At 37.4% G+C, this 15,372-nt stretch overlaps 1 protein-coding gene and 1 long non-coding RNA gene across 2 annotated transcripts in view; both read right to left on the reverse strand.

Moving 5' to 3' along the window:
• Positions 1-3,236, reverse strand: part of LOC107092317 (myomegalin-like) — a 53,787-nt gene extending 50,551 nt beyond the window's left edge. The window contains exons 1-3 of the mRNA XM_015386710.1: positions 3,078-3,236; positions 1,016-1,062; positions 836-903 (exon numbers count right to left, since the gene is read on the reverse strand). Coding sequence (XP_015242196.1) covers positions 836-903; positions 1,016-1,062; positions 3,078-3,127 — 165 coding nt within the window. The 5' untranslated portion in view covers positions 3,128-3,236. The remainder of the gene's footprint in view (positions 1-835; positions 904-1,015; positions 1,063-3,077) is intronic.
• Positions 3,237-9,421: 6,185 nt separating this feature from the next.
• Positions 9,422-13,452, reverse strand: LOC107092311. The gene is made up of 3 exons (XR_001481571.1): positions 13,059-13,452; positions 12,368-12,460; positions 9,422-10,176 (listed from the first exon to the last, which is right to left on the reverse strand). It is a non-coding gene; the product is annotated as an uncharacterized LOC107092311 (long non-coding RNA).
• Between the last annotated feature and the right edge of the window lie 1,920 nt (positions 13,453-15,372).

Genomic DNA, 15,372 nt, shown 5'->3' on the forward strand with positions numbered 1-15,372 from the left:
GATTCCTTCATTCTGTACACTTAACCAGTTGATTGGTCCCTGTCTTTGCTGCGGAGCTGAAAATGCAAATGGATGGAACTAATCCCTGCACTGACTGTTTACTTTCTTGGCTTGGATAATCTACATCACTGTATTTATAATTTATTGCGGTGTATTGGTTTAAATAACCACATGAAATACACTTTACATCTCACATACTATATATTAAATCACATAGTAAGAATGAAAAAGAAAACACAAAGACAGCATAAAAAACTAGAAGAGGAAAAATGACTCAACAACTATAAAACTACACTCAAACAGCAGTTAGATGAAGAAAATAAGAATACATGTTTATGATTTTAAACATTTAGTTAAATTCTTGACTGGCTAAATGTATAATACTTAATATTTACTATGCACCCACAGTGACTAAATGTTATGTGGAAATTCCTCATATCCTGTAATAGCTAAAAATCAAAGATTCAGAGCGTAACGAAGGTTGAGATACAATCTTTAATATCTGTAGAGCTAAAAATAAAATCTCATATTGTTAATCTAATATCTTGGTCCTTTGGGACTTATTGTAAAGTTCAACCTTTAAACTAATAACTTCAACAAAAATCAAGAAGATGATTAAAATTGGGTTCTAGATGCTTTCTATTCAACATTTGGAGGTTAAGGCACTTTGTTTCTCATTACAGTCTCTTCTCGACATTAATTTGGTCAATTATCAAAATTTTACACTAATTTGGCCTCATTATTCCTGATATTTTGACACATTTTAACTGATGCTGTTTGTCATTCTGGCACAGCAGAGCATATTCACATTTTTGCAGAAGTTAGAAGGTCTCACCTGCTCAAACTGCTTGAGAGTGTGAGGCTGAAGAGGAGGAGAGTTGTCAGCTTCATCATGACACAAATCTAAATAAAAGCAAAGCACATTTGAAAAAAAAAATCACAAAAATGTTAAAACAAGAATGTGATGTTTGAAACATTTCTCTTTTTCCAAAAGGCTGATAGAAGCAAAAGTTACCTGTCATGTGACGTGTGTTCTTTAATGATGAATCCCCCTCCACAGGACTGTCAGAGAAACACAGTATAAATAAGAAGTAACACTCAGAAAATTCATTCAAGCATCTAGAAACAAATACCTACAAACCTCAGAACACATTATGCTTTCAAAATAAGAGCATGACAGAATAATTAACAACAGGCCAATTCTTTATCCAGGAAAGCCACCTGTTTAATTAAAATGAAACCTTTACCATTTCACTGAAACAGCAAGATCTCATTTGCAACTCTAATGAAGAGCTCATCAGGGAGTCTCAGCAGGGCAGCTATCAGACCCTAACTGAGGGTCAGAGTTCAAATAATCATAAATACCTACTGCTAAGCAACCAAAACTGGAAGTTTAGCTCCAATCTAACATCTTATTATAACTACAGTCAATTAGAAAAAATGGAAAGTGTTGAAAGTTTAATCTAGTGTTTATCTAATCTAATAGAAGACCGGGTGTCTCGTTGAAATCAAAGATCTTATTTACAAATGGGACCTATTTGACAAAGTTGAAATAGAGCTTATCAATTTTGCAAGACAAAGCTTGCAAAGTGTTTAATAACAATCGGGAAAATGCGGTATGCATTAACACTCAGCTTATCTGAGTCAATACTTTTAGAAATGTCTCCCTCGTGTTTACATATCGACAGATATGTTTTGCTCATTCTTAACAAAAAAAAAACAAAAAAAAACCCAAGGCTAAAGCAGATTGGGTCTAAAATGACAGTAAATACCACAGATGTTGGTCTGTACTTTGACTAGACCGTTCTAAAATATAAATGCACTTTAATCTAAACCTGTATTTTCTGCTTAAAATCTGGGGTTAAAGGATTGCTCTTGTATTTAACACAACCCACATTACATTCACTTTTACAAACCATTTGGTTCCTGCCCAGTGTCCCAACATCATACTGCCCACCATCACCATGTGCAAAGCGATGCACAATATTAGTTTTCTCCAGCCCTTATAGCATTTGTGCTTTTGAGCCAGTGAGTTGAATGTTTTTGTTAAATCTTATTTGCAAAAACAAAAAGCAAATACATTGCAAAACATGCACCAACCCAAATAACCTGCTATGCTTTTTTCTAATGATCTTGGAAAGCTTCATGTATATTATGTCTTTAGCAAGGCAATTTGTGCACAGCAAAGTAAAAAGTAAAGTAAAGTTAAACAAAACAGGATCGCTGTTCAGACAAAGGCACACCCCAACATAAAGCAAAAGGGCACTTGTGCCCTGAAATTTCTTAAGGCTTTGCTACAGACAGGGCTGGTCACTGCATGGTCAATGCATGGTAAATTCCTCTGGCAGCTGCTGCTGCTGCTGGGTCATAAAATGTAAAGACAGCTGCTGCGTGCCAAAGATTTAAAACTCAAAGGGGTCTAAATGTAGCATAACTGTGGTGGGCAGGTCAGTGCACAACTGTTTTATTAATTAACATATCTGTAGAAAAGTCCTGTTGGTGTGCATGTGTGAGGGAGCTATGATGCAAATTACTAATTACATCACACAAACAGGATGAACTCTCACTACACACAGTGTTTACTGATTAAAATCATCCTTATGATGATTTCTTTTTTTTCTATCAGTACATGGATGAACATTTGGAAGAAATATGATCCAATCATCTGCGACCAAAAGGAAAACTGGCCTAGTTTTCCTTTCACATCCTGATCTATGTACAGTACAGTAAACTAGGTCAAATTGTGCTGCGTAAAACTCAAATGCAGGCACCGTTAACTTTATGATTTTCTTTTATTCACTAACTGAGGACCGTCAATGAGAATATGGCTATCCATGTATAAAGCGACACCTTCTATGGAGCATCCTTTGAAAGATACAGCCTCACACTGTCAGCAGAAAACGGAATGGAGATGAGGAGCGGAATACATGGCTGATAAGAAATAAATCATTCAGTTGCGCGCATATGAGCTCCAAATGGTATTTTATCAATCTCGTTCAGTTAGAAATGTAATATTAAAAAAAATTAATTCTATAGGAATCCGGAGCTCTTTTCTCCGCGCACACATTCCGCCTCACCTCTCTGAATTTCTCCAGATTTGCTCCGGCGACGTTGAGCTCCAATCCATAAAGGCTGCTCCTCCAGTCAGCGGACATCCATGCCGCAGAGCCGCTACCTTCAAGCAGAGTCTATCATTGCTGTGTGTGGCCAGAGGAGAGCATGCTACTGCAGCAGCGCCGCACAGCACAGCGCTAAGGAGGGGAGGGGAGGGGGCGCGTGAAGATGAGAATGTGCGCGTGTCTGAGGAAGAGGGGGTAAGAGGACCCCCCTCTCTCTCTCTCAATAAAAAACGCAGCAGAAAAAATGGCTTTCAAAAGACAATCATATATATATCATACTTCTCCTTTACACAGATTGTTTGGCTCCTAATGAAAACATTATTAAGAGACACATTTAAACCTGATTGTTTTGTTTTTGTTTTGAGCCCTTAAAATAAAACAATGAAAGTACTGTATAAAAGGAGTAAGGGATTTTTCACTTACATTTCTGTGCCAGCATATTTTATTATAAGAAACTGATTAGGTATTGATATAGCTCCTCTACAGAGGCTATAAAAAGAGCCAAAACCAATTTTCCAGGGACACTGGCCCCTGTTGTCCCCTGTGTGGAACCGCCTATACATAAAAGTGCTTAAAGCAAATCAGGGGCGGAGCTAGCCATGGCCACCCCTGGCCCCCCTAGCCAATCACTGGCCACCCCTGTGGCCACCCCTACCATTTTTTCCCTTCTAATGCAGACGGTGGCAGCAGTAATACTCTCAAATGGAATATTCAAAACATTTACATTTTTGCATACATTAACAATTACTCAACAACAAAAACACTGTTGTTAATTATGCACATCAATATAATAACATTTAAAATGATAAGTACAGAATTCATGCTCTTTTCAGAACTAGATTTTGTGTTATATGAGGTAAAGAGAAAATTATGTGTCTCTGCAAGTCATCTTGAGTCATCATAGAAATCATAAATAACTATTTTAATAAAAAGGTATCAAATAATCAATTTATGTAGATACCTGTAAATATAAATTTAATGCAGATTGATTATTGATAAAAGTAGGTAAGTAATGACAATGGAAAAGATGTTTGCCCCAGAACTCAAACTTGGAACAATTGTTTCCTGTATACCTTTATTCTACAAAAGCACAGATGTTAAAATTAATGGGTCTATTTGTTAGGAAAGGCTGTAGGAAAGTATAGTTAGTCTTTATTTAGCTAACATAGACGTTGTGCTCGTTAATTTTCATGTTGGAACAGTGTAGATTGATCATGATGTTCTGGCGCCTATCCACTTTTGGCCACCCTTCAGTGTACATTGGTTATTGCCTGGCCACCCTTATGAAAAATGTTCTGGCTACGCCTCTGGAGCAAATTAGTGAGATTAAGCAATTTTTTTTCTATAGTTAATGAGATTAGGTTTCTTTTATTTGTATTTTTTAAGGTAATGAGATTAAGTCAGTTGCTACATTTTAAATTTCAATCTTTTTAAATGATTTTAAGTCTGCAATGCATCACCTAGTACGCTAGTACCACAGCGCCCTCTCCTGGAAAGTGGCCGTCAAACGATTACCTCTATTGTGTAGAGGTCATTGAGAGCCTATTTGATACTTTATATCGACCAAGAACATGAGATACTGTACTCATTTTATTTACAAAACAAACTCATTGAGGAAATAGGTTGAGGAGCAAATACACCAAAAAACATAAGCATTCAGGGGTTTAAATGTCAACTGAAAGTACTCTAACCTTTTTCTGTGGGAGACATGAAACTGTTTTCAAGCATCTTCATCTGTTAAAGAATTTCTTCTAAATCATTTTAAAACAGATTATTATTTTAAAGCTTGTTGGGGGGGCGGGGTGCACGAATTTAGATCTGTTTAACCAGAATTGTCCACATTATCAGTTAACATGGTAATATCTAATATCTGTAAATTATATTTTTTCTGAGACAAAACATAAATACAACAAAAGAAAAATGCAGTTTTCATTTAAAATTCCTAATAGGCCCAGTTCCTCCTAAAATTGCACATTTTTCTCTTGCATCTCCCTCTCCATGATGAACCTGGGCATCAAAATAAAAGACAGTAATATAAAGTCATGCAAAGAAGAGAAATAGCAGAGGCAAAGAAAAACATTAAGCCAAATGAATGAGGAAAATATTTCATTAAACCTGCTAACATTAAAGGAATAATAAAGGTCAGTTAACCCTTCTATTTCTATATTTTTCTAACTCGTTCCAATGCAGTTGTGTTATTTATCAAGACATAAGACAAAAGATATGAAAAAAAATACACAAGTAAGTAACTTAGTACGCTTTATTTTTATACTGTACCTTTCACCTGTAAAAATCACAAAGCACTTCACTTAGTGCAATTACAAAAGAAACAAATAAAGGATTCAAGTAGATCAAAGACTAAGAGACAGAGACAGGATGTTCCGCAATCTGGGGTCTACTGTCTGGAAAGGATAGATCACCTTGACTTTTTAATTAGGCTTTTCCATCTTAAATTTTGGAGGTAACTAATAAATCAAGGGTCATTTTGTGTGATATGTACTGTATAGTGTTTAGAACAACAATAAAGAAAAAGTCAAATCAAATCCAGTGAAATTAAAAATAAAAACAATAATTGATTCTGGGTTTTTTTCTCCAATCCTGAAATGAAGTATGAAGTATCATTACTATAAAAATATTGCCTTTAATAATTGGTTAATTGAATAATTTGGCTTTGTTTGAATAAAAAGTGGCTCTCTAACTCTCAAACAGATCTAACTATAATTTTTTTCTTATCTCTTCAGGACCTATTTTATTTGAGTTTTGCAAAGAAGACAAAGCAGGTAATCACAATAAACATTTTTTAACTTCTAGATCTGATATTTAGGCTTGTTTTGTCTTTAAACTCTGCTATGAGGAAATTTCCCACCTTCCTCAGCTTTAGAATCTTCAGCATTATATTCAGCATCACTGCATCTGCAACCCATTTATTCAGTTTCTGAGATAAAATACATCTAAGGAACTTAAACCTAAAACCTACTCAGCTGATCAAGACAGTGTCTTCACTAAACATGCCTTTATGTAATGTTCTGTATTTACAAAATAATAAAAGACATGAACTCCTCAGCAAGGATATTTCACTGTAGACTGTACCCTAAAGCTGAAGCATTAAAGTAGAATTCCGGTTAAATGGCAATAAAAATACAACCACTGATCCATGATGTCCAAATGAAAGGACATACAATTAATTTAATTTGCCTACCAACATAAGAAAATACCTCAAAGGTTTAACAGATATATAAATCCTTATTTTTTCTCAATTGACACCAGTGTTTAGAGGTTTTTATTGTTGTTGTTGTTCTTTTCTTTCTTTTTTTTTCATTTCTGGTCTTCTAAAATTCTATAGAAAAACTAACAAGTTATATCTAATACTTTAGATATCTGGCCAAATGTGTTTTCATTCACTTACACCAAAGAGCCAGCAGATGGCAGTGTATACATGGAGGAAGAACTCCAATGAAGTTGTATAGCTGTATAACTGTAACAGTTTTGGAAATCTCAGCACCCACACATGGAAGATAACAGCTTTTTAATGGCTGTTCCCCTAAAATGATCAATATTTGTAAAATTATAGCTTTACTATAAGCCCATGTAAATGTAACCATGGAAACAATTAATATCTGTTTGACCTTAACACTTAAAAAAACAATAATTACATTTTAGAATGTAGTCACTGTCTGTTTATACGGATGTTCCCAAACTCTACAGATAATCTTTAAACTGTGTTAGAGAAAGAATAATGCAACTTTTAAGAATAAAAAAATGCAGTTTGGGAATGATTACTGTGGCTGGAATTGAAACTAAAAATTGCATTATTTTTAAGGCTCAAATCCTGTAAAGTTATTTGCTTCACAGTAAATTAAATAATTAGTCTAATAGATATATATATTTTTTGTCCTGTCAGAAATTTGTTCCTGGTACCTTTGTATCAATCTTAACCATAGTAAAATATTAAAGAATAACCTGAAAATCTGTTTGACACTGTAATGTGTATTTCTTTATTATATAAAGATTCCCAGACACAACAAGAACACTCATCCATGATATCCTACTGGACAAGAACAGAAAAGTTTAACCTTATGAAGCCTCAGTAAAGAAAAGTTTCAGTAATATACCGTAGTAATAAGTGTTTATTGTGGTCTTGTTTGTTTTGTTCATCTTACTACATCATCTAAAATCAGATGTGATAACAAATGATCTTCCCAGTAGACCAATTCATAATTTAACCTCTTAATCCTCAAAATATTTACATAGACCATGAACAAAAATGTTTTATCTTAATTAATTCAAGTTCCTCTCTTCTCACTGTTTCGTCATTTCATCAACAGAACTAAGATCTCTTCCCAAAAACCACACGGGGTCCTTTCCTGGAGCTACGTGGTTCTGTAGAGATGATCCAGATGGCCGGTGCTTTCATGAAGTCCCTGTCCACCATTTTGTTCTCCTCTGCCAGAGCCATTGCCTCCAGTTCAGGCGAGGTTTCTGGTGACCAGTCTGCCATAAACTTATCTTTGGCCTCACAATAGTTCACCACCACTTCCTCAGGCTGCTCTCCAAGCAACCAGTCTAGAAAAAAACATGAGTAATATAAGGACAGATACCATATGTAAACATTCTGTCATTAAATTGAAAAAAGAAAATGAAATCACAAACCTGCAAAATCATGGATGAGGTCCTTGATGAGATGGCCAATGATGGCATAAAGAACAGACACCACAATGGAGACGGCAATCAGAAGGTATATGACATAGTTGGGGAGATGGACTGCATCGCGAGAAGGAGGTATGTAAGACTCGTAAAGCACTGTGCCATCTTCATCCCTGTAGCGAATGTTTAGCCTCTCAGGCGGTACATCCATTGTAGGTGGTACATCCATTGTCGTGTTGCTGCCCGCTTTCAGTCTCTGATGTCACTTAAGATCTCAAAACCATCGTTGCATGAAAGATCCTGATAGGGTTAATGATGATAGCCCCTTATTGTCCTAGAAATACACCAACACAAGACACAAGTTGCTTTTCTGCAGACGGAGGAGAGTAAGGAGAAGAGTGGAGACAGTCACAGAATGTCAGGACATCTCTGTCTTCTGCTTTCATTTTCTGGCTTCAAATACATAACATGATGTGTCTGAAGTTTACACATACAAATGAAGGGATGCAGTTTTATTGTGGGTGGTGATAAGTAAAATCACCACACAGCTGGATAAAGCGTGACTCTTCCTTTTCTGGAAGAACCGTTTGTTCTCCCCGTCTGAAGTTATAAACAACATAACATTCCTAACAGGCCAAATGCCTGTAACTTAATACAAATATAATGATGACATTTGCATTTTTTCTAACAGATCCAGCATGACGGTTAAGCGGACAGTGATTCACATCAAAACAGATCGAGAATAAAAGACATTTATACCTTTGCACTACCAAAAAAAGTGGGAAATGTTTACCTGTTAAAACAGACGAGCTGTCAGGCTTTCAGAAAAGCTCGACGAAAGACAAATTACTTAAAAATTGCATGAATATTCTCACCTCATAATGTTCTATATTGCGGTTTGGTGTTACAAACTCTCTGCATGTCTGTCCATTGAAGTGTCACGCATAACAACAGATAATCTGCAGAGGCTTGAGGCAGTTCGCTCTACGTCAGCAGAACGTTTGATATGGAGCAAATGAATCTGTCTGTCTGTCCTCTAGTTGAATTTCCTTTCAGTGGTATGACAATTTTTACATAGTAACAAATAACACCAGTATATTAGCTATGTGTAAATCTCTAAATCTCTAAGACATTTATGGACTTGAAGGTAACTTCAGTTACATTTTTAACTAATGTGAATCAATTATGGAAGGGTGTCGTTCATCTGGAGCGAAAAATATGTAACATAAATTATATACAGGAATCCCTGGACTATAGAAATAAGGGCAACAGAATTGACACAGCTATCTAAGTAGCCTGTTAGCGAAATAAATACTTTAGTTAAACTTTGTACTTTAAAAGTATTATGAAGGGATTTTATTTCCCCGCTCTGCATCACTGTATCAGATGTATGATGTACATTAGGCAAAAATGTAACCAAGTCAGCTACCTAGCAAGTTTGTTTTAAATATTAGAAGCTCAACTTTAGGAATTTATGAAAATATTGTAAAAAGACGTTGTCTGCTTGGACTGACCGATATGTAACATTGTCAGTACAGTAATCCCTGCCCTTTATAAATGAGGTCATCGCGCCTGACACAAGCAGGTATTAGAGCAAGATAAGATGGATTAATTAAAGCAGACAAGACACAACAACTCATTTGTATTATTAGGTTGTTTATTGGGACAGTGCTTAGCCCACATGAACAAGGAGAGTGATCACACTGGTTTTCAGTAACAGATGAGAACAATGTGTGATGTCAGAAAAACATTTTAAATCACTGTTGTCCTTCAGGTTTTTACAGTTTTTAAACAATTTCTGATTAGAATTATATATTTTTTCATATATGTATACATGAAAGAAATGTATTTCACATGATAACACATATTTTTCATTCTTTATATATTTTAATATATATAACATCATAACAAAACAGAGTTGAGTTATTGGATATTGGTTTCATTTATCTATCTACTTAATAGTTGCAATAAGAGAGCATTTTTTGGTAAAAATGAGCACAAGCTACAACTAAACTTGCTTTTGCATATCTACTGCAAAGCAAATACTCCAAACACACACGACATGTGATAAAAACTGATCTGAGCTGCTGCTGAGATGAAGCCAGGAAAACTTAAAGAGCAGTGACACAAGGGGCAATGGGACAGGCGAAGGTCACACTATGAGTGGACATCCTTTTTTCTCCGGGGTAAGATGAAGTGATGGCACTTCTCCGCGGAGGAGGGGGAGATGGACGACGGCAGCCCCCGTCTCCCTGGTGGAAACCCGGCAGAAGCATCTCTCTTTCTTTCTCCATCCTCAGCTCATCTCTGGACTCCATGTGGTAACTGGAAACGCTGAGTTTTCGCTCATCCTCTAATTCTGCTTCCTCTCCCTCTGGATCCTCCTCCACTGGTTTGGGGCCAAAGATCCAGTCTGTAAATAAAAAGCAACATGAAGTTGAAGTAAAATAAAATGTTTGTGGTGCGGGGTATGCCCTTGCATTTCAAGGGGCACTTCAGTGATTTTAAAACTTGCTTTCTTGCAATTAGTCTGTAAAAGCTTGGTCAGATTATCCAGCTGATATCTACATATTTACTGCTTTTCCTTTAAGCACAATTTTTTACTCATTAGCAAAATTCAAAAGTGCCTCTTTAAGGTCTCATCATAACATAATTGTTATGTTGTGGCATTCATCTGAAAGGACAATCACATGGTGAGGGATGGATTTCAACTGTACACAAACCAGACGGCGAATGTGACTGAAACTTGAAGAACACGTCAACACTGAAGCTCGGGGACAGAAATGACTCAACCACAAACACTATGTGAGAGTGGAGATGGTGACAGATAACTGAAGGGGTAAGACATCAGTTCAGGACGTTCTCTCTGTTGATTACCTGCCAGGTCATGCATGAGGTCATTAATGAGGTGACCCACTATGGCATAAGTGGCTACTACGATCAGCACCACCCCTACTAGGACGTAGACTACACTGCGTGGCAAGGTTATTGCATCTCTCGCAGGGGGGATGTAGTCCACAAAGTAGGCATCCTCCTTCTCTTTCTGTCTGGAGAACTGGAGGAGGTGTCGGTGCTTGATTACCAGCTGGGTGAGGTTCAAAAGTAGACCTCGTCTTGAGTTCAGGGGGATATAAGGTAGTCTGTACATATTTGATACCCTGTCAGCTGAAACAAAGCAGTGAGGTGTTAAGGTTGTTAATTTCAGTGATGATGAGTTTCTTCACCGTACTGTAAATATTCAAAAACAAGGGAGGTGGATGTGTAGACATTACTAAAGTTCATTATTTACAGTCGGGGCAAATAAATGATCAGGAAGTGGAAATGGTAGTGTTTTTTTGAATTTAAAGGGTTTAGAGTTTTCTGTAAATAAGCCTAGTTTACTTGACAACTCCTCCTGTAGAAAACTTATCATACATCTGTCAGTTTTTCTACTCTTTTGCTGAGACATTAGACTTCCTCCTCTTACTCTCTTACAAAGGGTTACTTCCAGGTGCCCGAAGTGCATGAAACTCTGGAGTAGAGGAATGTAGGACAGACAGAGTTAATAGGATTGAGTGAGTCATAGAGCAATATCAGCTTTCCATCTGCAGGGATTAAAGATATGTTTGAGGAAAGGTAGATAGTAATGCGGTAAAGAGGCTTATGGTCACCAATGACCAGGCTGCATGCAGAAACATTTACAGTGCCTTAGTCAAAATAAGTTTTAACACCTATTTAACTTTTGAAAATTTTTTCCCCACACTAAAACAACACATTTACATATATCTCACTGGTGTTGTGCGGCTTTACAAAGCTGTTTCAAATCGAAATCTGAAAAAAGAAAACAGTTGAAAGCCAGAATGTGGAAGAAGACATTCTGTGAGGTGGAGAACTAACATTAAAACATGGTGGTTGGTGTATGGTGATGGTGAGGGATAGCTTCTCTATGTTGCAGGGAAGCTGGTTAGTGTTAATGGAAAGATGGATGAGCCGATACAGTGGGCAATTCTGGAAGAAAATCTTTTGGAGGCAGCTAAAGATTTTGGATTGGCGTGGAGGTTCACCTTTTAGCAGGGCAACCCTGAACTAACAGTGGAGATCGAAGCACATCCCAGTTGTTAGGACTTTCCAGACAAAGTTATATGAAGTCATACAATATATCTTATTTAGGTAAGAAGAGTGATCAAACATATTTGTACCTTGAGGTACCAAGTTGGTCAGTGTACTTCAGAAGACTTGCAGTCATGCATAATTTTCCTCTTACTTAACAATTATTGACTATTTTATATTTGTGAAGGCTACTGCATAAAATATAAAACCAATTGGGATTTAAATTTAAGAAGTTGTGGATAAATCTGTTTAAAAAAATCAGAGGAAACATCAAATTTCACAAGAGGTTAAATACATGTTTTTTTAAATATCACAGAAGATCTAGCTCTAGTATTCTATAAATAAGTCAAATAGATCAAAATCACACAGTTTCTTACTTGTTTTTCATTAAGCCACAATCACAGTGATGAGTTTTTTTCTGCAACTTACCAAAATATTATATAAAGAGCAGAAAATGTCTCTATGCAGTCCACAGTGAAGATTATATGATGAGAAAAAGAGTTGGATGAACTTACCAGTGGTCAGGAAAAAGGATCGCTCCTCATCTTTATATTTAGATTTTTGGATAAAATAGGTTCCAGACAAGCATAATCTCTATAGTGGCAACTCTGGAAACAAACAGAAGAAACAGCAAAAATTCAGGTTAGGTAAACAAAACAGTTACCGGGGAGAAACTCTGAACATGTCTCATTTTTCAATAACCGCGATAAAATGCTTCTATTCGTTTTGTGCTCACACATCTCTGTGCAGCATCGTTATGAAGAAGGTGATGTTGCCTCTGGTTTGGACTCTCCTTCTTTTGCCGACTGCATATTCCTGTGAAACTCACGACTGAGAAATTGCCACTCCATAATAGTGATGGCTATGTTTGCAAAAACAATGAACCAAGAAACCGGGTGCACGCCCCAGTAGAAGTCTTCTTCCATGAGCAGAGGCGAGGAGACAGTGAGAATGTCAGAGGGAACCAGCTGCCTATAGGATATTAAAAGAGCTACACTGTGTGTGTCTTAATAAGGGGTTCCTGAGTAATCCTTGACAGGATTTGCTTGGCATAAACACAAAGTCAACAGCTCTTCATTGAGTCAGCAAATGACAAAACAAAGAGGTCCGTTTTGGGCCAGCTTAGCAAACTATTGCCAACAAGAAGAAGGCATTAGGAAGAAGATGCGGGAAGCAGATTTAGTGGTATTTTGAAAAAGAGATTACCTGTAACTACAACTCCTGGATCAGTTACTTCCCAGGTAAATGGAAAGCAGAAATCAAAGAAAAAGCTTCTCCACAGAAAGCGCTACAAGCATAACTGCCATTACAGACTATTCCTCAGCAGCCAGTCACTCAGGTAGATCCATGCTGTGGCCCCTTAGGCTGGGGTGACAATCCTCTTGGGTTTGTCCTCTGTCTCTGCCATCCACTTTATGTAAGAGTCGCCCAGGAGGAAGGCCCAGTAGACGACGGTCAGAGATGTGTTTACAGTAATGATGCCGATGATCAGAGGGTTTATCATAGTGGCAGACTGGGAAAAAGATGAAAAAAAAAAAAAAAAAACTGTGTCACATCAAATGAAAAAGAGTGTGTCTGGTGTGTGGTCGAAGAGTTGACTGTTTAATCGCCTCGCCGCCTGCTTCTTCTCTCTTCCTGAACTCCCCTCCCCTCTATACTCTCTCTAAGTTTCTGTTGCAACAGCAGCCTAATCCTCTTCAGCAGCTTTGTTGCGGAAGATAAGGTTGCATTAAATTCACCATGTGGTATGAATACTGCTTATCTGTATGAATGTGTTATATAAAGCAAATGCTTTTTTTTTCTTATAGTGAGCCTCTGAATTTGGTAGAAGCTAATATTTACTGAAGAAACAATGGGGGGAAAATATAGTAATGTGCTTTAGATTATAATATGACTGTCAGAAAGGAGTAATCTTGGCTTTGGACTTCATGTTCTCCGTCTGATTTAATCCACAATTTAATCAAGACTGGAAACATCAGACGGAGGAGTTCTTAACAGTACACCAAGCAGGACAGATGGATCCTTAAATGAACCTAGAGGTAACACAGCATGTGAAGCTCGATCTCTAGCAATATGTGCACCTTCAATCTCTGACAGCTGTGCTGTATGAGAAAGCAAACAGAAGAAATAGGGCTTAGCATATATATAAAAACACAGAATTTAGGCAGACAGAGAAAGTTTGTTTTAAAATAAAAAGTTTTATCGACTGTACTGCAGCTCGTAAGCTGGGACCCTCTTACTGGAATCTCTGTAGAGATGGAAACCCAGGTTAGTGACCACAAAAGTCAGACGGTGAACGATAACGAGCATGTGAGTCACTAACCTGGTTCGTAAACTCTGTGCGTGCTCAGAGGAAGGAGTAGAAACCAGTGGAATGATTTCTACACAGCATGCGGTGGGAGCCGCCCAGAGAGTTCCCTGTGTGAGGCAGAGCAGACAGATGAGCGGAAGCCAGCAAACGCAGGAGAGCAGATGAATCTGAAGGGAGAACCCAGACCAGGTGATGAACCAGAAGCAGATGTCCAGACCAGTAGATCAGAGAGATGAAGAGGTACTGAAGGGGAATCCAAGCAGGGGTCAGGGGACAGATCCAAGGTCAATAACAGACTGAATCCAAACAGCAGTCCAAAAACCAGAACAGGCAGAAACAGACTGGAACTGGGGCAAACCAATCTCAAGAGTCCAGAGACAGAAACAGGTCAGGATCAGACAGTTCAAACACTACAGGGTACGTTAGAGACCTCTCACACTCGGCCCAAATAATCTGGTACTGATGGCTGGAAACAGGCAGCTTAAATAGGAACTGGAACAGGTGGATCAGATGAGAGGAACGTAAACTGGCCGGAGTTAAGCAAGTGGAAGAAATGAACTAATAATCCAGTCATCAGTGCCAAGATCATGACAGCAACTCTCACTTAACATGTAGTTCGGGCAACGCACAATAATAACTCCTAAGTGGACCTGGAAATTATTACCTTTTACCAAATGCTATCTTATCATTGTTTTTTGTTTGTTTAGTTGGAAATTAAATATATTCTGGTCTTTAAATGTGGCTGTAGTTATCAGCTGGAATATTTGCTTTTATATTTTTCATGTCACCATCTTGGTTATAAACTCAGGAGGTCTGTGTAGTTGACAGATACATAGACTGCTGCATTCTTTTCAAAGGACCATTACAGTGACAAATACACTAACAAGGACGTTTCAAGGGAGGACACCAGAAAACCATGTTTCTTTCTGTTTTCTCAACAGAACATCAGATCTCTGATAAACCTTCACATCTCATATTGTAAAAAAAAAAAAATGTCCCACTTGCCCTAGTGGCCCTTTTCCGACCTTGGATCCATTAAAATAAAAACAAGACACCTTTTGTTTAAAATAATTGCTTTCTTCACAAAAGGTAAGGCTGTTGTAAACAGTCTATGTTTGAGGTACTTATAGAGGCTACCTAGAACAACATATGTTTTCTCATTCATTATGTAGTGCTGTAATTACTTTCATATTAGTTAGCTTACTATGA

The sequence above is a fragment of the Cyprinodon variegatus genome, unplaced genomic scaffold (assembly GCF_000732505.1).
Source record: "Cyprinodon variegatus isolate N-32 unplaced genomic scaffold, C_variegatus-1.0 Scaffold374, whole genome shotgun sequence".
Taxonomy (NCBI): domain Eukaryota; kingdom Metazoa; phylum Chordata; class Actinopteri; order Cyprinodontiformes; family Cyprinodontidae; genus Cyprinodon; species Cyprinodon variegatus.